This window comes from Ciconia boyciana, chromosome 18 (genome assembly GCF_034638445.1).
Source record: "Ciconia boyciana chromosome 18, ASM3463844v1, whole genome shotgun sequence".
Taxonomy (NCBI): domain Eukaryota; kingdom Metazoa; phylum Chordata; class Aves; order Ciconiiformes; family Ciconiidae; genus Ciconia; species Ciconia boyciana.
This window is the reverse complement of record NC_132951.1, coordinates 12836095-12861687: the sequence shown is the minus strand read 5'-3', so window position 1 is coordinate 12861687 and position 25593 is coordinate 12836095. Positions and strand designations below refer to the sequence as shown.

The 25593-nt window shown below is 63.8% G+C and overlaps 1 protein-coding gene across 1 annotated transcript; it reads right to left on the bottom strand.

The window, feature by feature from the left end:
* Nucleotides 1–1565: 1565 nt before the first annotated feature.
* NPDC1 (neural proliferation, differentiation and control 1) lies at nucleotides 1566–25481 on the bottom strand. The gene is made up of 9 exons (XM_072883372.1): nucleotides 25318–25481; nucleotides 10709–10852; nucleotides 4296–4403; nucleotides 3974–4153; nucleotides 3781–3847; nucleotides 3248–3332; nucleotides 3011–3090; nucleotides 2801–2897; nucleotides 1566–1807 (listed from the first exon to the last, which is right to left on the bottom strand). The coding sequence occupies exons 1-9, from the start codon at nucleotides 25409–25411 to the stop codon at nucleotides 1730–1732; spliced, it is 933 nt and encodes a 310-aa protein (XP_072739473.1). The 5' UTR covers nucleotides 25412–25481; the 3' UTR covers nucleotides 1566–1729.
* Nucleotides 25482–25593: the final 112 nt, after the last annotated feature.

Here is a 25593-nt window from a genome sequence, read left to right as displayed (position 1 = left end):
CCTGGCCCCACACCACACACTCGCATGGGTCTCAAACATGGTCGTTTAATAAAATCTCCTTTTAAAAGAACTACAATCCATACAACGAGGGGTGCGGGGAGAAGGGCAGCAGCCCATGGGTAAGGGAGCAGGTTGCAGGGAAAGGATCTGTGCAGTGACGGCCTCTGCCAGCAACCCCGCCGGGGACGTTCCCACACCACCACCGCGCACCAGCACAGGGCCCTGCCGCTGCTGCCTGCCCTGCCCGTGCCTGCCTGCACGTGCAACTGCTCCTGAGCGTGCAATGGCTCCCGTGCGTGCAACAGCTCCCATGCATGCAAGAGGCCACCCGTGTGCAAGAGGTCACCCCCGTGCAAGACACCACCTGCATGCAACAGGTCACCCGTGGCCATGACAGTCCACGGCAGGGTCTGGATGTGAAGCCACATCTGTGAAAAGCAACCCAAAACTCATCCCGGGCCTTATGCTGGAGGGGTCATGGCCAATGCACCGGGGAGGTTTTGGGGAACGGCGCTGGGCTCTGAGCAAGGACTTGTTGGTGGGGGGCTGGTGAGCCCGGATGCAGGGGGTCTCTGGAGCCCGGGAGGTGCCCCGGATGGAGTGGTAGAGACTGTTCCCTGCCACGGAGGGATGCACTGAGGGAGCGCCGGGCCAGGCTCTGCAGGGATGCTGCAAAGGGCATGGGCTCCGTGGGGCAGAGAAGCAGCACGGCAAAGCCACCGTGCCTTGGCTACCCCTCCCAGTCTCCCGAGCCCCCACCAGTCTCGCTCCTTCCTCCCCCACGGCCACACAGGCTTAAAACCAAAACCCTGAGCCTCTTCTGAGCATTCACCCCATGGAGGCTTGGGGTGGGAGCCCGGCCAACACCCAGGGCTGCCGCGAGGAGATCCTCCACCTCTGCCGGCACAGCCCAGCACAGGGTGCCAGGCCACAGTGGCACCTGTGCCCCGGGGCCTCCAAGGACCAGCACCCCTAGAAGGGGATGGAGCCAGTGCAGGGGCCAGGGCAGAGCCTCTGCTCCCGGCTGGGCCCTGCGCAGGGCGGCATCTGAAGGGCCATCCCAGAGAGAGATGCCAGCGCCTGCCCGAGCCCGCTCCTGCTCCTGCCCTTGGCTCCTGGAGTAGGACCCTGCTGCCAGGGGCTGCCCAGGCTGGGGAGGAGGGGGCAAACCAGGCACCAGACCCTTTAGCGATGCCACCTGCTCCAGGGAGTGTCCGTCCCTGGCAGAGGGGCTCTGGGCAGGCTGTCAGCCCTGACGCCTTCCCCTGCAGACAGGAGTGTGCCCGGACCCACCTGGCCCCTCTCCCTCTCTCCAACCTCCTCTCCAGTCCTTTCCCAGCTGCTGTTGCATCAGCCCAGCCACAGCCGGGGCAGCAGCCCCCTCCTCAAAGCCAAATGCAAAGAGACAGTGCTGCGGGCCCCCAGTTTCTGAGCCAAGGCAGTGGCCGCCCCCCCCGCGGGGCTGGCGCGTCCCCGAGAGCAGTGAGCAAAGGGCAAGCCAGGGACGCAATCACAGCAGCAAAGAGGACAAGGACGCTGGAAACGGGGGCGATTCCCCCCTCCCATAGCTGTTAGTGGGTGTTTATTGGGCAGGCGTCGAACAGTCTGGCAGAGTGGGGTCCGCACCCCTTCACCCGGCTGCGGGTGCCCCTCTGGCGCGGCCGCCCCGCCGGGCTTCAGCGTTGGCCATACAGTCCGTAGTGAGCTCGGACGGAGGACTGGAGGGGTGTTACTGGTGCGACTTGGGGTTGGAGGGGTGTAAGGAGGAGTCGTCAAACAGCGGGTTCCTCACTTCCATTTCTCCGGTCTGCGGCGGCGGAGGGAGCAGGATGAGGGGAAGGAAAAGGCAGGAGGTCAGAAACCAGCTGGGGGTTGAGCCGCCCTGTCCCAAGGGGCTTGAATCTGAACCCCAGCCCAGCAGGGAGGAGGGAGGATGGGGGAACCTCGTGGGCTGGGATGGGGTGACACACACCAGGACCCTGCTGTCACCCCTGGAAAGGTGCTGCTTCCCCACCACGAGCGGCTGGGGATGCTGGGATGGGATGACGGTGTGTAAAACCCATGGTCCCAGATGGGATGGGACCCCATCGCCTGGCTGAGGACTCCAGCACAGGACCCCACAGCCTGGCTGGGGACCGCAGGATGGGACCCCCAGCCTGGCTGGCAGGAATGGGGTTCCTTGCCCAGACTGCCTGCCTGCCATCAAGTGCCCTTTAATGGGCCTGTAAAGACCTAATGATGACCCTTAATCTAGGCCCTGATGGCTGGGCTCCGCAGCCATTACCATGTGAAAGGCTCCTTTCGGGTCTCTTTGTGCTCTTTGTACCCAGGGCTGTTAGGAGCTGCCCTTCCCCGGGGTCCTCTGCCAGCCAGGAAAGTCCCCCCTGGCTTTGAGGGGTCACAGGTCCCCGGTCCAGGTGCTGGGGAGGCACCAGGATGAGCTCCCCGGTCCTGGTGCCCAAGAGCCTGAGGTGACCACGTCCCTGGCACCACAGGGACGGCGGGTTGGGTCTGCCAAGGGCTGCTCCGGCTCTCCACTCCTGGGCCACGGGGCAGCGCTGCCCAGGGAACAGCCCTGTGCTGGGGCACCCATACCAGGGCACCCGCTCCTGCCCACTGGAGAGCTCCAGTGGGACCTGGCGATGGCACATGGGGGAAGCAGAGGGGTCGGATCCTCTCAGGGTTTGACGAAGATATGTTTAAAAAAAGGCTCCTCACAAGGAACTGCACATCCCAGACGTGTTGGATCCCCGCCCTGCACGCACAGGGTCCCCCCCCGGCTGCCCTGCGCCCGCCGTACCGGAGCCAGCCCGGGGCACTCGTACACGGTGAAGTCTCCATCCTCATTCTCCTCATCGGATGACGCCGAGTCCGGCAGCTTGGGCTCCTCTTTATGCCTGGGGGGAGAGGATGCAGACAGGGGGTGAAGCCCAGGGGGATGATTAACGACACCCCAGTTAATGGACCCCATGGACCAGCGACCATGCTGTCTGCTCCCCAGGCTGCTTACTTCTCCATGGAGAGCATCTGCTGCTTTTGGTGCTGGTAGTGGTACATCTGGGCGCTCTGAGCCAGCGTCTTGTCCCCAGGCTGCAGAGAGAGCAAGGACGGGCATGGAGGCCGGGCTCCAGGGAGCCCCCCCAGCCCGGCTGGCGGGTGTCCCCTGCTGTGTCAGAAGCCCCTCGAGCAGAGCACGTGCCTGGCCCCAGAGCCAAACACCCTGCAAGGAGGGACACGGGTGCCTTACCGAGATCTTGTCGTAGGGCAAGGGACTGGCTGCTCGCTGTGCTGAGTAGTCTGCTTTCTGCGTCAGCCTGACCTCCTTCTGCAGCCTGCCAGGGGACAGGAGAGCGGTTGGCAGGAGCCACTGGACTGGATGACTCCATTCGGGAGTCAGCGACCCCCAGGGGGGCTCAGCCCTCCCACCCACATCCCTGTTCCCTGCAATGGCACCCATGACAGGTGGCACCCCCAGGCACAGCCACCTCCATCCCACGGGGCCTGAGCATGAGGCACCGACATGTTGGGGGTGTCAGCACCCAGTGCCACAGTGATGCCCAAATCAGCTGCCACCCGCTCCCAGGAGCCTGTGCCTGGCACGGGGGTGTCCCACCACTGTCCTCCAGCCCCGACCAGCAGATGCTGTACCTGCAGGGGGACTGGCAAGGACAGCTATTGCCTCTCCTCCAACCCCCCCCCACACCCGTGAAGGACAGGAACAAGCTCCTGTGGCCACAAGGACACCGAGGGACTGTCTGGCACCAGCAGCCCCCAGCTCACCTGCACCAGCAGACCGCAGCCACGATCAGCGCCGAGATCCCAGCCACCGTGCACACCACGATCAGCCCTGCAGAGGTGGAGCAGGACACAGAGGGACAGCGGGTGAGCCGGGCAGCACGGTGCCACCAGCCCACGCTTCCCCAGTGAGAACATGAAACCCCTTCCCACGAACTGCCCGTCCCCAGGGTCTCACCGAGCACCATGTCATCATTTGAAGGGATGGGGGATGCCTCCACTGGGTACTTCTTGACCGCGGCTGTGGTGGAGGTGGGGAGGGTGGCGGCTGCCTGTCTGCCAGCGGGACCCCGCTGCAGAAGCCCCTCTCTCAGCCCACTGGCCACGTGCTGTCTGCTGCTGGCGGGGACCGGGGTGGCTGCAGAGGAAGGCAGAGCTGTGAGCAGAGCGGCACCCAGGCAGCTCTGAAGGGCAAACCAGCCTGGGGTGCAGAGTCTGGCTGCCACGGGGTCCCTGGCACCACTGCAGAGAGCGGTGGGAGCTGGGGAGCAGGCACTTACTCCTGGGCTTGCCATCCCGCAGAAGATGGGGGCGAGGAGCCTCTTGCCTGGCCAGCACGTCCGCCAGAAGATCGATTTCTTCCTCCAAGCTGGGAATGGACGTCCGCCCTGCGTCGGGAGAGAGCGAGTGTGAGACGGGCACCCCGGGATGTGGTCACATGCCCAGCCCCAGAGCTGGACGCAGCATCCCCCCGAGACAGGGCTCGCATCCCAGCATGAGCAAATGCAGGTGGTTTGGAGTCCAAGCCCACTCGGATGCAGCCCTCCGGAACACCAGCGGTCCCAAAGCCAAGACCTGGGATCTGCACATGTCCTCGCCACTTTTGGGATGCTTTTCACCCCCGCAAACGTTGGAGGCTGCAGGAGCAACAGTAGCCACAGCCACCCCCGTGCCAGAGCCAGTGGGTCCTGCAGAGCCCCGTAAGAGCAGGCAGGCTGCCAGCACCCACTGCTCAGGACCTGCCCCGTGTCCCTGCACCTGGGGCCATACAATGGCCCTGAGCAAGGATGGACACGAGCTGGACCAGGAGAGACACCCCACAGCTGCCCTGCTGCTGCGGGGTGCGAGGAGCAGCTCTGGCAGGGCGAATCGCAGACCCGCTGCGGGCAGCAGGGCCGTTTCAAGAGCAGGCAGGGGACACCTGAACGCTGTTTTTCACCCCAAATTGTCCTGTACAGCCCAGGGGGCTGGAGCCACCCCAGAGCAGGGCTCATCCAGGGCTGTCCAGGAGCTGGTGGGATCCCTCGCTCCAGCTGAGGGGCTGGTTTCTGCCCAGCACCCGGCAGGATGCGGCCCCTTTGGGGAGGGGGTTGGGATGCCCCATGCAGCGATGACCATCATGTATCCCCAGGGGCTGGCTGGGCATTTCATGGGTGGCTGCCCCAGTCCATGCCCTAGCACGGTGCACGCCAGGGACCCACAAAGGGCTGGGTGGCCCTGTGGCATGGGGCACGGGCAGGACCCCCACCCCAGCCTGGGGGTGCCCACCCACGGGGTGACAGTGCAGAGCAGGAGTGGAGCTGCTGTCCTCAGGCTCGCCGAGCAGAGTCAAGCTCTGATGCTCACCACTCTGCTTTTAACAGGATTAAACTCAACTTCAAAGGTAGGAGAAGTCCCCGTCCCCATCCCTGCTCCCTCTGCCCCGGTGCTGCCGTATTCAGGCTGTCCCCAGCGGGAAGCCCTGGAGGGTAAATCAAGACATACAAAGGCGAGGTGGTACCAGCGGCTCGGTTCCCAGATAATTCAAGGTTATAACAATTACAGCTCCTCTGGAATCTGTCCTCGCTCTCAGTGTTTGGAAATAAACCCCAATTCCCTCCGGAGCCAGGCACAAAGGCCACTCAGCTGCCCTGTGACTCAGAGCCACACAAGCCAAAAACCCGTTTAAAAGGAGGACACTCTTGCTTTAAACAAGTGCATGAAGAGCCACTTATCCCCATGTCCCCTGTGTCCCCTGGTTCCCCCGAACTGCACCCCAGCTTCCCATCCTTGGCAGGAGCTGGAGCACCCCATGAGCCCTGGGTTTCCCCAGCTCTTTGCACCCTGTTTTTTCCACCCCCAAAGCGATTGCAAAGCAGTGCCATGTCCACATGGTGCCAGGTTTGGGGCTGTGCCACCAGCACCTTGCCCGACGGGTGAGTGCCATGGTGCCAAGTTACCAGCACGGGGCCAGGCTCTCCTGGTAGGCAGGGGAGCTGGCACGAGACTGAGTGTGACAGCCCTGTGCCTAGGAGGGGACAGCCTGGTGCCTCACGGGGACAGCCCTGCACCCGGGATGGGGACATCCTGGTGCCCAGGATGGGGACAGCCTGGCTCTAGCTCCCCACTACACTCAGGGAAAGGCCTGTCCCCATTCCCACGGGACCTAGGGGACAGCCCTGCCCATGCCCGTGTGTGTCACTGTCAGGCCTGGGGGAACCGGGCTGCGTTGGTGCTGCCACCAACGGGGCACTCAGCCCAGCCCTGCCCCACCACCCCTTGGCCTTGGGCAGACACAGCTGCAAGAGCCAACACTTCAGGAGGATGAATGTGACATGGCTGGAAAAGGAAGAAAAAAGCTGGAAAACCAGCAAGAGCAGCTCCCAGGTCACTCTGAGCCTCCCGCTGTGCGAAGCAGAACAAGGAAAACCAAGGCAGCTGTGCCGTTTGTGGTTTCTAGTGTTGCTGGCAGTGCCTGGGCCGTGCCGCTCACCTGCATTAACCAGCTTTATTGCCAAGTTCCCTTTCAGCGGCTAAAAATCCCCGCACCCCTGTTTTGTTCAGCAGCTGAGACTTCCCCCGGTGATGCCACAGCTGCCACCCCGCTACATTTTGCAGGGCAGAAGCAGCCTGGCACTGATGGCCAGTTCCTGCCGGGCACCGCAGGCGGGTGAAACGCCAGCCCAGGGCTGCTCCCCAGGGAACAGGGGGCCAGGGCTGACCCCCAATTCCTGCCTGGCTGCCCCAGAACCTGGCTCTTGCTGCAAGAGGAGCAGAGATGGGGGGACTCCCAGAGGCCCCCCAGCCCTGCTGCAGCGAGTTGGGCATGCTGGGCAGGCACAGGGAGCACGCAAGGTATGCACAGGGCACGGAGGGCGTGCACAAGGCACACGGTGCACACAGGGCATGCACAGGGCACACAGAGTGCATGCAGGGTAGGCACAAGGCATGCACAGGGCATGCAGGGTGCACACAGGGCTTGCAGAGGGCACGGGTGCCCTCTCATGGCAGGTCCCACCACCTGCCTGTGGCAGGGAGGGCACGGCCAGGCTGGCACACAGCATCCCAGCCCAGCCGCTCTCCCCTCCCCGGCCCCTCCTTGGGGCTCTCCCCTCCCCAGGGTTCCCAGGGCTCAACCCTGGGATGCACCCAGGAGTCTCGCCCCTTACCGTGACGGGTTTGGGGACAGCAGGGAGCAAGAAGGGACATGTGTCTGCCCGGGTGAAGGAAACCTGATGTTGACAGTCTCCACAGGAGGGCACAAAATTCCTACAAATCCACTTATTTCTATAGTCCTGCCCCAGGATGGCTGATGCCCTCCTGGCTGCTGGCAGCACAGCAAGCGGAGAGGGGGGAAACCCCAGGTCCACAAGCCAGGACCTCCTTTTCCCCCTCTTCCCAAAATGCTTCCCCCTGGTGGGGCTCAGCAGGGTCAAGCAGGAGCAGGGACAGGACCCTGTGCCAGCAGGGTCAAGCGGGAGCAGGGACAGGACCCACCAGCCCAAACCACATCATGCAAACCCATCGCGGCACATTCAAATGGCACACAGCACCCTGGTGCTGGCAGCGTTTTGGGGGCTCAGACCCCTGCGCAGGCAGTGCCAGCGAGGTGCAGGCAGCCGGCTGCCCGCGGGATGCACTGTGTCATGAGGTCCCACGCATTCCGTCTCACCTCTGTGCTGGTGCTGTACCGGGTATGCCAAGACACCCACGCACGCCGTCACCAATGGCAGGAATACGCCACTCACATGCATCGCCCTCCCGAGACCCCAAAGTGCTGCTTTTCACCCCAAAAAGCTGCTCTTGGCGCCTGCCTGCCTGCACGGGTACGCTGGAGGAGAGGAGCCCCGGCTGCTGCCCACGTTCCTGCCAGGAGCCGCAACCAATCGCGGGGACAGCACGGTGGCGAGCAGAGCGGCAGCTGGGATCCCGGGATCAGCTTCACCAGCAGTCGCAAGCAGCTCAAGGATGCCTAACCCTTTAAAGGGGCTGCCCACACAGCAGAGCTGTGTGGGCAGCCCCTTTAATGGGTTACGCATCCTTGAGCCACGGCAGCCCCCCTGTTTGCATTGCATCCCCCCCCAAATGCAGCTATCGCAGCCCCTCTGCATCCTCACAGGCTCCCGTGGTTGCATCAGGCAGCTCGGTGCTGCTGCCAGACCGAGGTACAGGCAGGATGCAAAAGCACCCGTGGAAAAAATTGGTGCCTCCCTGGCAAAAGGAGCTGGGTGTCCTTGGGATGCTACCACTCCCCTGCATGCTAAAATAGAGGATTTGGGAGGGGGTCCCCCTTTTTTTCCCCCCTGTACCCACACTTCTGCTGCCAGAAGGTGGTGGCATTGCTTGAGACAACAGGACAAGGCTGGGAGAGACCCTGGGATGGTCTCCATCCTCCTGGCATCCTCCCAGCATCCTCAGAGGATGCTACCACAGTCCCACATCTCCCTGACAAAGCCGGGGGAGGATGCTACCATGGTCCCAGAGAAGCTGGGCGAGGATGCTACCGCAGTCCCACATCTCTCTGCCGAAGCCGGGTGAGGATGCTACCACGGCCGCATCTCCCTGCTGAAGCTGGCACGGAGCAGGGTTGCTATGGAGATGCCAGCGCATGTACAGCCTTTCTGAGAGGGGAATTTACTCCCAAGACTTCACATTAAAAAATAAACCACAAACAACTGTTAAAGCCATTCGGTACCTGTGGATGTGGAGCCCATGGCAGGGAGCATCTGCCCACTGGACCCCTGCTCGCTGCCGAATGCCAAGCCTGGGCGCCATCCCTGTGCCATCCCCTCTCTCGTCCCCGCAAGCCATCACTCCCGTTTCAGTGCAGCCTGGCCCCTCTGCCTGAGAGCCAAATTGCTGCGCAGAGCCAGGGCCCCGCTTTGGGGTTCTCCCCTCTGATTTAAGGGGTGATCCTCCTGCCAGGAGGCTGATGGCACAAAGGGCACGATGGGCTCTGCCGTCCCCCATGTGCCTACCTGCTGCAAAGCACGGGCTGAGCCTCGGGCAAAGGGTAGCTCTGGCTGCACCCCGGCGGGACCCCAAACATGCTCAGGACATAGGAACCAGAACATGAAGCAACCCCCCCAAAAACCCAGAGGACCCCTCCATGCAGGCAGCAGCTCAGGTGCAGGGGGAGCTGCCTCTCTGGGTCCTGCCACAGCCCAGCGAGCCGGTGCTTGTCCACCCAGCCCACACCGCCCGGCATGGGACGAGCCATCCTGCGCGTTTTCGGGAGCTCCCCAGGCCTTGGGGTGGGGGCGAGGGGCTGCAGCGGGGGCCGCCGCTGCTGTGCCAGCGGGGATGCTGCCTGGTGAGCACCAGCTCAGCCCACGCTGGGGCCGGGCAACGCTGCGGGGTCCCCACCGTGGGCAGGAGCCGGGCTCCAGGAGGGACCATGGGCTCTGCCCCCTGGTGAAAAACCAACCCCCCCTTAGCAAGAGGGTTTTTGGGGCAGCGGGAGCGAAAAGCAGGCAGAGAAGGGTGGGCCGGAGGAAGAGACTGGTTGATGCCCTTTGCAGCGGGCATGGAGGCAGTTCAGAGGCACGTGAGAGCCCCCATCCCGCACCCAGGTGGTCCCCAGCAAAACCCCTGGCGTGTGAGGGCACAGCTGGGTCCCACCTCCTTTGCCACGCAGAGACTGCTCCACTTTAGTTAAAGCAAAAATAATTGGGTGGAGCTGTAATTACAGTCTTAATTCGCCTACTCGTTGAATCTGCAAGAAAAACCACGAGGCGGGGGCACAGAATCAGCTCTGCCTACAGCTTTCCAAGCTGCATGAAGAGTTGAGGGTCTTCCTAAAAAATGCCCGCGCCCAGCCACCAGCACTGCTGTGCACCCTCCATGCACCGCGGCAGCGGGTGGGAGAGCCCTGTGTGGGGTGGCACGGGTGACCACAGGCTGCTGTTACCCGGGGATGCGCTGCCCGTCTCTCCCACTGGCACAGCCCCACAGCTCCCTTGGGGAAGGAGCAGGGGAATAACACCCGGTGCAGCCCTTGGTGCCCTCGTGCGCAGCCAGGCAGGGCTCCTACCCAGCACTGCTGACTCCAGCCCTCCGGGCATGGATGCTGGGCATCACCAGAGGAGGAGATGGCAGCCCCAAACCACAGCCCAACATCTCAAACCAATGGGAACCAGGTATTGAAATCCCAAACACTGGCATGGCTCAGCCCCGGGACGGGTGAGGCCATGGGCACCCGCTTGCCTCGGCCACAGGGTCTGCACGAGTCACAGCTCTGTGCACCAAAAGCCTCTACCTTGCTCCCACAAAGCCTGGGGTCTGCGCAGCCATGTTCCCTACCCTGAACAGCCCCCACCCCAGAGCAGCCAGGCAGATCCCGGAGTGCCCTGGCAGCCACCTGGGTCCCCTCCCATCCCTGGGCTCCTGGGCACCCCTGGCTGCTGGCGGGGCCCACTGGTACACGCAGTCGAGGTCAAGTCTGTGCGCTCCCCACCAGCCCCAAAACCACCTCACAACTGCGGCAAGCCAGGGCTTGGAGTGAGAGGGAGCAGAGCTGCCGTTCCCACAGGGATACAACTGCCACGGAGAGGAGAAGCCAGAGGACAGGGAGCAGGGGTGCTGCTGGGTCGGGGGGCTGCCCCGAGGCATGGGAACCTCCTGGAACTGCAGAGGTGCAGGGCAGGTTTGCAGGCAGGTTTGCAGGCAGGACAAGGGGTTGCAGAAGGGGCCACTGCAGGGTGGGTGCACCTACCGCTGGGTGAGAGCTGCTTCTGGACGCATCGCCCGCGGTCATCCTCCTGGAAGGGGGGCAGGCAGGGGCCGCAGGCGCCCGACCCCGGCGGGCAGAACTCCCGGCGCTGCAGGGCACAGTCCAGGCTCCGGGGACACGACGCTGCTGCGGGGACAGGAGAAAACAGGTCAGGAGGAGGAGAGGGGTCAAATGCTCCCCCGGGTCTGTCTGTGGCCACTTGGCGTGGGACCCAGCCGCCCTGGGCAGCTCCTGCTGCAGTTAACGGGTGCGGATGTGCTTCACTGGAGCTGCCCCTCGGCCCCCATTTGCCTTTGCAAAGCCATTACTGACTGCAATTAAGTACGGGCTCTAATGACCTGGGAGTTGGACTCGATCTTTATGGGTCCCTTCCAACGTGACATATTCTATGATTTTATGACCTGTGCAAGGCTGTTTGCTGCATGCAGGGAAGAGCAGGCAGTGCCTGTCCTCCTGCATGGGACCCCGAGCCCCACGGTGCCGCTGTCCCCTGGGATGCCCCGAGCCCCAGGGTGCCACCATCCCACAGGACACCACAAACCCCAGGGTGTCACCATCCCATGGGACGCCCCAAGCCCCAGGGTGCTGCAGGACACCCTGAGTCCCACAGAGCTGGCAGCAACAAGGGTCTCGAGCACTCGCGTGCACCATGCAGGTAGCGGCCAAGCAGGCTGGCAGCTGAAATCCAACCAACACAAACCGACGCTCGTGCTGTCAAACAAAAAAAACCCCAAACCAACCCCCCCAAAGCCTCAGCACCGCTGTGACAGGTCATCACAGGCAGCAGCAGCTTCAGTTTCCATCCCTTTGACATCGCGATAAGGGAAAACAGAGGGACCCAGCCCTCCCCTGGTGACGCACCACGGCCCAAACCTCCCTCGTGGCTTTACGGGGCATCTTGTTTCTATGTCAGACCCGGGGACCTCTCCAGTACCTGGGGACATGAGGCCCCATGCTCCGACCTCATCCGGACCCAACATGCTCATGATGCTGTGGCAGCCTGCCATGGCCAGGAGCAGCCCTGGTCCTCACCCAGCCTGGCTCAAGCCAGTGGGACCTCCTGGGAGGACACAAAGTCCCCGGGTCCTACGCAAAGCAGAGTCCTGAGATCGGGTGATGGTGGCAAACTGTGTGCGGAGATGGAGAGAGGAACTGTGACCAGCTGGGACAGTGACACGCAGGGCCAGCTCACAGGTCTCACCTGCGGCGTGGGGCTGGGGGGACACTCTGGGGTCCCAGCTTTCAGCAACAGCAGCAGGAGCCACTGCCACGGCACAAGCACAGACGTCACTCCCTCATGAGCTGGTGGCAGTGCGGAGCTGGGTACCGCTCAGTGCGCCCGTGCCCTGGGCTGGGCACAGCTGGGTGGGGGGGCACAGCTGGACAGGGGGGTGCACACAGATGGATGGGGGTGCAGCACACAGCTGCCCTAGCCCTGCTCTTCACCTTGCCGTGCGCGGCCATGCCCACACCTTTCCCGCAGGCAGCAGCAGGCAGGAGAGCATCGCTGCGGGGCCCTCACCGGGCGCAGGGCCAGGCCTGGCCGCCCCCGACCCGGCGATGAGTCACGGCAGGAGCCGGCTCCCAGCACCATCCCACGCTCCCTGAGCCGTCCCCGTCCCCGTCAGCCCTCGCCAGCCCACGCCGACACCGCGGGCAAAGTGCCCACCGTCTGCCCGTCCCCTGTGCCCTGGGGGATGGCAGCACTGGGGACAGCCCTGGCGCAGCACGGCACCGAGCACCCCACGAGAAGGGGCACCCCAACTTTGGGGGCTTTCCTGAGCATCCCCATCCCTGCAGCACACCAGGGGTGAGGGGGGCAGCCGCTGCGAGGACAGAGCGGCCAGGACATGAAGCTCCAGGGCCACCGTGGCAGCTCTGCTCCCCAAGCAAGGGTGCAGGTGCCGAGTGGGATGCCACCCACAACAAATCCCCCTTTGCACAGCCCTATTTCACCATTAAACTGCTCACTGGAGGGTGCAACCGCTACCAATGGTCCCCAGACTGCGCCCAGACCCCTCTCCACTGCACCCCATGGGGCATCGCATTCATCACCCTCTGGCTGACAGTGCCAAAGAAGGGCAGAGCTGCCTTTGCTGCAGTGGTTTCTCTTGCGGGCAGGGTTTTCTCAGCAGCTGCAATTAGGGTGGCAATTAGGGTTGGCTGAACCCTGCGCCGGGTACAGCAGCCCAAAGGGGATTTGCTCGGGGCAGGGGGCAGAGAACCCTGTGCCCGCAGGAGCCAGGTTTGTTCCCTGGGGACAGTGTGGGGCTCAGCCAGGCAGCTGGGGGAGAATTAATGCTTAATGGGAAAACAGTCGGGCATTTAAGCACAGAAATGGGACTCGGCCGCCTGCTTCGCCTGCCCCAGGTTTGCTCTCAAGGCCGCTTTGTTTAAAAATCACAAAACAACCAAAACATGCGGCCGCTCAGGGGCAGGAGGAGGTTTTGGCACTGCATAGCCCCAGGAGTGGGGACATGCCACATGCCTGCGGGGCGCTGGGGGACACGCCAGAGACCCCCACCTGTGCCATGGACCTGTGGAAACACATCCCCCCAAAACAGGCGCTGCTGAAAGCGGTTCACTGGTGGGAGGAAGCCACCCTGGCATGGGTCACCCAGCACTTGCGGCCACCCGGCACCACGAGACCCCAGTGGGACCCTCGGAGCAGTGGGAGGGGCAAGGCAGGAGGCCGCTCTGAGCCAGTGCCCAGCAGCCGGTTAAATAAACCCCAGCCTGGAATATATAAAAGGTTGTTATCTCTGTTTGAGGAACGAGCTGTGCTTGTCCAGCTGTCATGGGCTGGGATTAGAAGCGAGACAGGCGGGCATTGATCTAATTAAGCTCCCCATGTGTAATCAATTGGTGGTTAGCAAGCAGCTATCACTGTGTAGGCACCCTGCAGGGTGAGGGGTCCTGCGGGGGCTTTGCCGCTCTCTGAGCCCACCCCAAAGCCCAGTGGCTGCTCCCCGGCTGGGCTGGTGAGAGTGGGCACCTCCATGCCAGGCTGGCACTCAGGAGCCATCGGGGCATCTCCGACTGCTGCCACCCTGGGGGGCTGCCCCCCACCCACCCCTCCCTCACTGGCCCTGCCTGCCCCAGTCCTGCACACCCACACGTGCTCAGGGTGGCCGGTGCCACCCTGCCCAGTGCTCCAGCAGGCAGGTGGTGGGGTCTAGCTCCTGTTTCAGGGTGTACCTGACCCTCCCCACCACCCCTCGCCTTCCCCAGTCCCAGCACAGCGCCCTGGCCGTGGGTCCCCCTCCTGCACACCCACCCCAATGTGGCTGCCGGGGCTGGCACAGCAGGTGGGTCCCGTTTTACCCCAGCAGTGACCGTGCCACAGCCATGCTGCCCACGTGCACTAGTGCCAGCTTGCAGGCTGCAGCCCCCCAGTCTTGCCTCTGCTCCCACGCGGCTGCTGTCGAATCTGGGAGAATTTGGGATCCACCCCACCCCAACCATGTCCCCTGCTTGGCATGAGTGCAGCCCAGCATGGCTGACCCACTGGCTGCTGGGGCAGGAGGGATGGCCTGGCCATGGGTGGGATGGGGAGGAGGGACCCAGGCTGATCCCCGGGGGACCGGGACACGATGGGACAGCACAAACCCGCCTGCAGGACACTGCAAACTAGCTGTAAGACAAAGCGAGAGGAGCATGCAATAACACGGAGTCCAAAGCCCGTGCCGGCCATGGCACAACCAGGATGCTGCTGCCCAGACGTGCTGGGGGGTGTGGAGTGGGGGGGTGCTCCATCCAACCACTGTCACCGCAGCTGCCACAATGCAAACCTCCTGTGCAGGTGGGCAGTGAGCCCAGCCCAGTGCAACCAGAGGCAACCTGTTAAACCGCGCTTTGGGCTGGGACAAGGTGCCGGTGCTGGAGAAGGAAGGGTGGCTCCCTGCAGGCAGAAATGCAGACAGGAGCTGAGCCCAAGGCCAGTGGGTGAGCGGGACACCGTGCAGCAAGCACGGAAAGACAAACAGCAGGTGAGCACAAGCCGGGGATGCGCGGGAGCGGGAACAACTGGTGTGCGAGCTCCGAGGTGTGCGCACACGCACACATGCCACCCCGGATGGGTTATCCAGGGGGGAGAGCTCAGCACAACCCCCCCAGACCCAAGGACCCATCCTGGGGAGAGCCGTGCCAGGCACCAGGGGTCCCGAGGAGAGCAGACTGCCCGCAACAGGGGTGCCCCTCTGAATGCCGTAGGGTCTGGCAGCGTCTCGCCGTGGCCGGGCAAGGCACAGAGCTGCTGGCAGTCACAGCATTGGGTGAAGCAGTTTTTCGACACTCTTGCCAAAACATACAGGTGAAAAAAAAAAAAATCCGTAACACCAGGGAGGACATCTGGGTGGCCAAGAAGGCAGGAACTGCCCCCGCTGTGTCACTGCTGCAGATAGAGAGATAAAAGTTAACGTAAGAGGATAATTAATTAGTGCTGAGCACTGGTCCGAGTGCTTACACTCCATGCACCGGCAACGCCAACGCCCAGCCTCCCGGCTAATGGGGCCCCAGTGCCAGCGGCATGAGCTGGCAGAGCCCATTGGGCATCAGCCACGGCAGACGAGCGGGCACTCGGAGCTCATGCCTGCCTGCCTGGAGCAGCCTGCCCCAGGGCCGGAGGGGTCTGGCCCCGCACGGCAGCCGGGGCACAGGGCCACACCAGGCATGGGGGGATATTGGGGTGCCTGGGGAACAGGGGTGCAGGTCTCCACTCCCATGTTGAGCCCCCACACGCTGGCGCATGGCTGCAGCCGCAGGCATGACTATGGCCAAGGGCACGACAGATCACCGGCAGCGGCGGCAGTCTGGGCCCCACAGCGGCGCGGTGTCTGCCAGCTCCACTCCAAGGTCACTCCTCCTCCTCCAGCCAGGTGACGTGGGACCTGCTGCGGGACTTGCCCGCAGCCTGCCTGCAGCCTGCCTGCCCTCCCAGCGCTTCCGCTGTGAGCTGGCACGGTCTGGGGCTCTCCTCCCAGCTCCGCAAATTGCTCCTGGCTCTGAAGGGCTGGAGCCAGCCCTGGGCCGGCAGGCAGGCAGGCGTGCTGCCCCACGACACACCCCAGCCCCCGAGGTCTCACTTCCCTCTGCCCTGCAGCCTCCCTGGGGGGGGGGGGGGGGGCAGATGCTCCTGAAAAGCCTCAGCCCCACTGCCCCTGCGCCCAGGGACACGGCCCTCGGGGTGAGCCGGGCGGTCACCACCTCGACTGCCAGCGGCCACGGTAATACAGCAAAAGCCAGGCTGGATGCTTGGGGCTGCCTGGGCGGGTGCCCCAGCCCTGGCGCCGCTCCCGCTGCACACACTGACCATGGGTGACACACACCGACGATGGAACCAACGCCACGCCGGCAGCCCTAAGCCCTGCCGGGCTCCCCGACCCCGCTGCATCCCCCCTGCCCTGCTGCTTCTTGCACCTGAAAGCAGGCAGAGGGAAGCTGGGCTTCAGGCACAGCCGTACCCCTGGAAGCGATCCCCCCTCCCTGGGCACAGCTGCTGGCACCACAGCCCTGGCCAGTGTGGCTCTGCCACCGCTCCAGCAGCCCCCATGGGAGCCCTGCCACTGCCTGCAGCCGCTCACGTCACCGCCGTGCTCCTGCCCCCAAAAATGCAGCAGACAGAGACCCCTCCTGCGTGCAGAGGTAGCAGAGCGGGGCTCTCCGCAAACGCCGACCCTGGCAAACTGGGAGCAGGGGGACGCTGGCCACGTCACGCCGCTCCTGGGGACGGAGGATGCAGCACAGCCAAGCAGCCTGCCCCCCCCCCCCCGCCCCCGCTCCTGCAGCAGCACCGGTGCGTGCCAGCGCGCCGGGGAGCACTTTGCAGCTGAAAGTGTTTGTTTGCTTTTTTGCTTCGGCAGGTTTGTCCAGGCAAAGGCCACGTGCCACAGGGCTTCCCGTCCCCGACGCCACCCCAGCCTCACGTCCCAGTTTCCAGCTTTTCTGGTTCAGACAGGTGGGTGCTGAGGTCTGGCCCAGCTGATAAAGCACACTGGCAGAGATGGTCCCAACGCGGCTTATGGCACAGCCAAGGGACAGTGCCAGCAGCCCTGCGCCACAGGCTGGGGGACAGGGGTGTCCCCGCAGGGACCCACCAGCAGCACCCCCCCTGCCTGCCCCACGTGCGCAGCAAACACCTCAGCTGCACCGTGCTCCCACCGAGGGGACAGTCTCGCAGCGTCTCCACTCAGGAACAACGGAAAATGCCACCACGGGCAGTCACCCAGCTGAAATGCCACTGCTGGCTGCTTTTGAGCCACCAGCCCCCACAGGTGCTGCGGGGAGGGCTGCCTGCACTGGAGCCCCGGTGTACAGGCAGTGCAGGCAGCGCAGTGTGCACCCAGCGCCGGGAAGAGACGGAGCAAGCGCGGGGCGGGCAGGGGCCTGCGGAGGCGGTGGGGCTGTGTGCCAGAGGAGACAGGAGCCATGCCGAGGGCAGCTGCCTGCTGCAGCCCTGAGGCCATCACGATGGGCTCCCAGAGCCTTGTCCCCCTCCAGGTTCAATGCCAAGGGGGAAACAGAGGGCCAGGAGGGGCTGAGCCAGGCTTCCCCAGAGGTGGGAGGATGCCAAACCCTCAGCAACCCCAAACACTTCACCTCCCCAACCGCCGGTGTTACCCCAGAGCCCATCCCCGCCCCTGACCTTGTCTACAAGCACCCCAAAATCTTAAGCTGCTCCTGCGATTCAGGGCTGGGGGAAGGGGGAGCACCAGGCTGCCTCCCTCTGCCAGGCCGAGGAAGTGGGATTTTGTGTCATTGCTTCTCAAACTCCTTAACCGGCCAGAAAAATCCCCGTTTCTCCACCCTGGCAACCCGCCTGGCGCACCAGGGGAAGAGAAGCTAGATTAATGGGTGCTGCGGGAAGGGGAGATGGCACCTGGACGGATGGAAATGGCTCCGGCAAACCGCAGCTCCAGACCCCAGCAGGGACTGGGCAGAGCCGGGAGGCGGCAGAGGATGCGGCCCCCTCACCAAGCTGAGCAAGGCCCCCCTGGTCCCCCGGCCCAGCCATCCCAGGGTGCTGCTGGCTCCGGCCTCGGCTCGCTGCCCCCTTCCAGCTGCTCAGGGCAGCTCCGGCCCCACAGAGGCTGTGCCACCGCCGGGAGGGTGACATGCTGCATCCCCCACCATGCCCAGGTGACCCCGCAGTGCCAGGGCTGTCTCCAGCCCCAAGTGCTTTACCTCAGATATTCAGAAAGAGAAGAAGTAATTTAAAAAAAAAAAAAAAAAAAAAAAAAGGAAAACCAGATGCCACATGCCATTTCCCCAGTGCTGCCTGCCCAAACCTGCCACTGGCTCTGCATTGCCGGCCCCAGCTTGGCTGGGTGTGCACCCACCTGTACCAGGGACCCCAGGCTGTCCCCAATGCCACCCCATGCCAAAAAGCACCTTGCTGTTCTTTGCAGCTCGAACCACCCGCTTTCAGTCTTGTTTATCAAGTTTTGCTCAAGCAAATACCAACGGGCTTCATACCTGCCCAGAGCTTGCCGGGGCTGGGGCAGGGGTTGGGTTTTTTTAAATTCTTTTTTTACTGGCTGGGCTCCGAGGTTTGGCACAGTGCGGTGGGTGAAACAGCCGGTGGTCAGGGCCAAGGTGCAGGGTGCTGCCGCAAGGGTTAGCGGGCTGCCCCGTACGAGCATGGTGCGCTAATGCCGGGTGCGCAGCACAGCAGCTCCACTGGCAACAGGGACCCCTCCTTGCATCCCCACGGTGCTCTGGGACACCCCAACGGGCAGCACGGCACAGTGCCAGACCCTCGCTGTGCCAGCATTGCAGGGGACAGGGCAGCCCTGGCACCACTGCCATGCCGGCACTGGGGCGGGCTGTGCCCTGTGGTGCAGGGGGTTTTACAGCTCTGCTCCGAGCATGGACCCACCTGAAGCCTTGAGCAGCCTCGAGGGAAGGGCTCGGGTCCAGCTCTCTCCTCCTGCGCTGGCCAGGCACTGACCGATCAGCAGGGCAGCACCCACAGAGCCCGGTCTGCCAAGGAGCCTGCCTGCCCGGTCAGCCGTGGCAGAGCAGAGCCATGGCCACCGGCAAGCTCCCCCTGCAGACCCATCACTGCCGGCGGGGAGAGAGACGCGAGCTCACCTCCCCCAGCTGAGCACCCAAGGAGCTGCCAGGCCAAGGGCCAGCATGGCCGCACCGGCACAGCTCAGCCATCTGCGAGCAGCTGCACGCTCCCACTGCCGGCTGGAAATAAAACCCCGCAGCGGCAACTCCCCGGTGAAGCACCACTCGCCCACCAGGGCCAGATGCTCTTTGGCAAAGCCAAAGCCCTCCCACACCTCACTGCCGTCCCACGCTACCAGGAGACATTTTGCAGCCTTTGGTAAAGATGCACTGGCACGATTTTGCTGATTAAACACCCTCGGGCAGCTCGGAGGTGGCGGCAGCAGCACAGGCGGCTTTGCTCGGCGTGGGGAGTCCGTCCGTTCTGCCCCACCGTCTGACCCGCACCTGGCACCGGGCTCGGCGCTCCCACCAGCTGGCCACCCTGAAATGGGGGTTTGGGGACACGGCCACTTATTGACAGGTCCCGGGGGCTATAGGGGCTGACCCTTATGGCTTTCCAATGGCCCGTGAGCAGGACCCCCTTGGGCGAGCAGCCAACATCCCGGCAGACATGCAAGGTGAGAGGTAGGCAGAAAAGTAGGGGCCACATCACCCCACCTGGGCTGTGCCCGTGCTGACTCAGCTGCCATCAGCGATAACGACCTGCAGGACATCATGTCCTGCTGGGGCAGAGAGGCCAGCAAATGGGGGACCCCCTGGGAGCCCAAAAAATGGGGGGCCCCTGGGACGCACAGCTGCATCCCAGGGGTGCTTGCGAATGCAGCATCCCAGGGCTCCTGGAAAAGGGCTACAGATGGTGCCAAAACAGCTGGACCCGGAGATTTCTTGTGGTTTTTATCCCCTGCCGCTCAGGGAAACCCTCTCCTTTCCAGCCAGGAAGCCAAGAATTACGGCCGCAGGATGGGTCACGTTACTGGCAGCTTACCGGGGCCGCCCTCTCTCCTGGCTTAGCGGGTGGCTGGGAAATAATCCCTGACAGATGCGAGACGATGAGCTCTCCGAGGCACAGCTGCTCCTCTGGCACGCAAGAGCTGCGGGCTCCCCAGGAGCGCTCCTCTACAGACCCCCAGCCAAGCCCAGGCAGCACCCATGGGTGCTATGGGTGCACAGTGAGAGCGGCGCCTTCCCCACCTTTTGCCCTCCACCTCTATCACCATCTCCTTTCTATAGGAAGGGAACAGGGGCCAGGAGCCTGGGGGACCCTTGTGCTGCGACGAGCCAGGGTCCCGCCAGCACAACAACATGTCACTTCTCACGTCACCCGCCTGAAGTGATGGGTCCCCCCCACCAAAGAGCAAACCTCCCTCCCGCAAAGGCTTTGCCCCCTTCCATCCGTGCAGGACAGACCCCAGCAACACGCCACTGGGTGTACTGGTTAGGGCAGGCAGCTGCCAGATCACGGTGCTCCAGGATGGGAAGAGGCAGGGACCGGGACCTGCTCCGGCTGCTCTTCCTTCCTCCAATTCAAAGTGCACTCCAGGCCCTTAACGGCCAGTTTCTTCCCGTTGCAATTACCATTAGCTCATGAAGCAGCTAATTACAGGCCTGCTGCCGCCATTCGGTGCTCTGGTCACCCCCACGGCAGTGGCGGTTGGTAAAGCCCAGACACGGGAGGGAGATGCCCCGGCACTGGCAGCAGTGCTGGGTCTGTGCCCTGGGGTTTTGGGGGGCAGCCACTGCACCCATCAGGGACCAGACCCAGAGCCCCCCGTGGGGATGAAGCATGAGGGCACCGCGTTTATGGGATTAATCCAGGGATGGGACCGATGGCAGCTCCTGTCTGCAGTGCCCGGGGACCCAGCGCCTTGCGCCTGGGGAGATGCCACCCTGTCACCCCCCTTGTCCCCAGCACCCCCCATCACCCCTCCTGTCCCCAGCACACTGGCCACCCCATGACCCCTCCTGTCCCTGTCACCCTTGCTACCCTGTGACCTCTCCTACCCCCAACATCCCCATCATCCCTCAAGTCCCCAGCACCATCAACCTCCCTGTCCCCTGTGCCCCTACCACGCTGTCACTCCTCCTGTCCCTAGCATCCGCACAACCCCTCCTGTCCCCAGCGCCCCCTCGTAAGCGCGCAGCAGAGCTAAGCCGATTACCTCCCTTAATACCCCCATGGCCCAGAAGAGCCGTTTCAGACAAACGTCCTGGACTCGTCTTCCCCTTCGTGCTGCAGGAAGGGCCCAGGCGCCCCTGGGGAGTGAGGGGTCCCTGGGGAGGGGAGCGGCTCTGCGGGGCCATGGCAGCCCCAGGGGAGCCCCCTCCGGGCTGCGCAGCCCTGGGATTAGGCCAGGGTCCCGCTCCAGACCCTTGAGACCTCCCACGGACCCCAAACCTGCGCCCGGAGCTGCCAGGGAAATTGCAGATCCGAAAGGCCTGACCCTGCACAGTGTAACTGCAGCATCTCCCAGGCTGCAGGACCACGGTCTCCCCACCCCAAGCTCCAGCTCTCCCTGCACCGGCACCCACAGGGTGGGCACACGTGGGTTTGTGGGTCCCCAGCAAGCTGCAGCAAAAGGAGAAGAGAGACTTTCACCACGTCTCTTCCATAAACCATAAACTCTTCCTTGATGCTGACCGCATCGGGAACTGGGATCATAGAGATCGGGGGCCTCTTTCCATCTGTTCCCCCCCGCCACGCTTGCAGACGGAGCCCTGCCCAGGTCCCTGGCGCAGGTACCAACCCGCGGAGCCCCGTGGGATGCCCATGCACTGCATCCCCAGCTCTCCCCACACCTCGCCTACCCACGAGGGCTCATTTCTCATGGTGGGAGCCAGCCAAGCAAATGTAACCCCAGAGAACATGGGGGGAACGTTATCTCCAAGAATAAAATCACACAGAAAATTAAACTCTGGAGCAACGTGCAGCTCCCAGGGGAGCAGCACCCCAGCTGCCATGTAGGAAACACTTAGTCTGCGCTGGCATGGCAGAGGACACCCCAACATGCAGCCGTGGGGGGGCTCAAAGGGATGGGGTGGCTGCATGCCACTGAGTGGAACCATTGCCCACCATTGCCCACCTCTACCGGGACTCAGATGACCTTCTCTGTCTCAAGAAAAAGCTGGGGCTGGAAATACCTGCTTTCTGCAGACCGAACCACGTGATGTTAGGGGGCTTGGGGACCACCCCCTGCTCACCCGCTGGGCAGAGCCCTGGGAAGCTCGGCAGGGCAGCCAGTCCCTTGCAAGTGCCACAGGCGCAGCACCAGGGACCGCTGCGATGCTTGGAGCTGCCCCAGCTTCAGCGTTCAGAATGATGGTTCCTGGGGACAGCCTGCCGCGCCCCGACCCCGCCGTGGCTCCCTCCCCAGCGCAGTGATTGCAAAGCAGGCAAATTAAAAGCCAAGAGGTGGACAATCCCACCGCAGGCTGAGCCATGAGGACTTCACAGGGGATGACTCCTGCCTTGCCGTGCCAGGTCTGGACCTTGAGAAGTCCCTGCACCACTGCAGAGCTGGGGCAGCCGGTATCAGCACCAGCATCCGTGCTCCCACCTGCATCCCTGAGGAGCAGCACGAGGAGGAAAGGCAGCGAGGAGCTGGCAGTTCACACGTGGCCAAATGGGTCACTTGGATTAGAAAGAACCACTCATTTTTTGCTGAACAGCTTCTCTGGGTGTTTATGATGCAAAGTGCTGGCTGCAGCAGCAGGACCAGGGTTTTCAGGGTTATTAAAAAAAGAGGTTCTCACCCGTTATCCCATTTGGAAAATCTTTCTTTGTTTATAATAATAATAGATTAAATTTGGCAAGCAAATTACTCGAGAAGGGGTGAGAAGTCCGACTCTCACTAATGCTCCAGGAAATGCAGCCAGAAAACAGGCGAGGAGGCATTTCTGCCTGACGCTGGGTGTGCTGGACAGAGACACGTGGGGAAAAAACACAACTAAGGAGCACCAACCAAAACTAAACCACCAGCTGCACCACCTCCAAAGCCAGCTGCTGCCCTTCCTCCAGCTCGGATCAGGCCCTCGGCAAGACGAGGATGTCACCGTGCCATGTGCCGCTGCGTCCTGGGAGATGGCATCTATTGCAGGCACCTCTGGGTTGCAGCACTGGCAGATGAAGGTGAGGAGGAGGAGATGCCAGCCCCTGTTTGAAGAAGCTTTGCTGAAGCACAGAGGCAGGAGGACACGGGTATGGTGGTCCGGGACCTTCTCCCCAGGCTCTCTTCTTGCCAGCAGCCAGCTTCACCGGCATGCCGCGGAGGAGGAGGTGCCCCTGGCCCTGCCACCTCCACATTGCAGCCATCCCCAGAGAAAGCCGAGCTCTGCCCCATCCACCCAGGAAGGGAAATTATAAAATGGGAAGAAACAGCCAACGTTTCCCCTGCCCCACCGTGCTCGGGGAGGAAGGCTGTGGGGACAGGACAGTGACTCCTTTTCCTGCCCAGCCATCCCAGGGATGCTCCTCCAAGTACCCCAGGCACCCCAGGGATGCTCCTTCAGGCACCCCAGGAGAAACCAGCGCAGAGCTCCCCACCACCACGTGCCGCACAAACCCGATCTCCCAGGGGTGGGATGCTGCCATTGGCATTTCGAGGCGGTACGATGACGTGACTGGAAACAGCGCAAAGAAACTGTCCCCAGCCTTTGCTTGGGGGATAGAGGCTAAGCTGTCCATTCCAACCCCGCTTGTGCCGAGAGCATGCGATAACCCAGCCGCCGGAGCAGGCTGCTGCCGGCAGAGTGAGGCCCCTCGCACTTGCCTGGTCTCCGGCATCCCCCTGGGGCTGGGAAGGGAGGGGAAGGGAAGGGGAAACTCTGCTACCTCCCCGCCGCGACAGCCCACAGGCACAGCTGCCCCAAGCAGCCCCTCGAAGGGTCCCTGCCAGCAGCACTGCCAGGCCAGCTTATCCCGCCCCAACCCCTTAAATTTGGAGGCAGCGGAGATTATGCCGGATCACCGGTGGCTGCATCAGAGCCACCTGGATCTCCTTCCTCCCATCGCAGCCTGAGGCCACCTGGCCTCGACACGCAGGAAGAGGGAGAGCGCAGGAGCATCCCCACCTCCGCCTTCAGCCCCCCAGCATGGAAAGACCCAGATGTTTTGAACTGCTGGGAGATTCAAAAACAACCCTGCACCTTCTTGTCCTCCCATAGAGCGGGCAAGACGACCGCAAGGCCGCACGGTCCTCGGCTGACAGCAGGCTGCCTGCCTGGCGTCCGGCCCTCCGGCGAGCTGGAGCAGGGAGAACAATATCGGATCCGCAAACAATGCTGGGAGCGCGGAGGCACTCCCCGGCTCCTGAGGCCAGCGAGGCGGAAAGCACCTGCCCGGAGACATGCCGTCCGCAGGCAGGGACGCCGCACCTCCCTGCTGGTGCGACCAGCCGGCGTGGGCAGAGGCGGGCAGCCCCCCCAGGTTTCCCCAGAGGCAGCAATGCTCGGGGCCGGTTGGGTTTTTGGAGGGGTGGTGTTTATGCCCATCAGGGCCCTGCGCACCCCAGCAGCGAGCACAGAGCGAGGAGACACGGCGCACGTCCAGGGCCAGACCTGCCAGGAGGGGAAATGCACTAACCTAGACCCCAAAACTAAAAAAAAACTGAAACAAAACCAAACCCTAAACCCCCAAAACAACCCTTAGGAAGACAGAAAGAAGGCCAAAGGCGGTGCTGCTGGGAGGGAAATGAAAGCCACACATTTTTTCTGCCCCGAGAGAAAGGAGAAATGCCTCCGTCACCGATTCAGCCCCGCGGCGCGACGATGCTGCTGCTGCTGCTCCCCTCGAGGGAGCGACTCCGGGCAGGTGAGCAAACAGGGCGCTCCGGGCCTGGCGCAGCCTTCGCTCTGCCCGGCCTGACGCAGCCTCCCGACGGCTCGGTCGCCTCAGCAGCTTTATTTGTTTGTTTTGGGGTTTGGTTGGTTTGTTGTTTCCCCCCCCCCCAATAAAGGTGCTTCACGAGGGCCACAGCGTAGGGCCGCTCCCGAGTCCACGCTCTCTCCCCGCTCCAGGATCGGGCCCCATATCCACGGGTACCTCCTGCCACCCCAAACCGCTGCCGGGGACCAGCCCTGCGCCGCTGCCAGGGCCCGGCCTGCAGCAGAGGCAGGAGGGCGATGGCGCTGCGCCGCCCGTCCCCGGGGAACGCTGCGGGGCCTGGCTGGGAGCCGGGTGGGCTGGGAGAAACCCCGCGGGGCTGCGTGGGGGGGAGCCCACACGGGCCGTTTCCCACCTTGCTCTCAGGCCGTGGGGATGCGTGGACCACGCTGCCGGGGGAAGGATGCTGAGCGGCCCCTAACACACGGCAGCTTCCCGGCCCCCCCGCGGACGCTGAGGCGCGGGGGGGGACACGACACACGGACACGGGAGCCGCGGTGCGGGGAGGGACCCGCTGCCCCCTCCCAGGGGACGGGGAGCCGGAGCACCCACGGCTGCTGAGCCTTCGTGGGGGTGGGGATGGGGGGGACAACCGCACCCGGTTCGCCGTGGGAGGGGCCACGCGGGTCCCTTGGGAAGGGGACACGAGCGCCCGCGGTCCTCCGCGGGGGAGGGGGGGACACGGAGACGCACTCACCGGCACGGGCGAGGCGCAGGCGGCAGGCCCCGAGGGCGGCGAGCAGCAGCAGCAGCGCTCCGCGGCGGGCGGCAGCGCCCCGGGCCGCCACCATCCTCCACCGACGCGGGCGGGCGTGGGGGCCGCGGCGGCTGCGGGCGGTGGCGGCGGGAGCGGCGGGGCGGGGCCCGGCGGCGGGGGCGGGGCCCACACGCGGGGGCCCCGCCCCGCGGGTGGGCCCCGCCCCCGCCGCCGGGCCCCGCCCCGGCGAGCCCCGCCCCTCCTGCAGCATCGCGG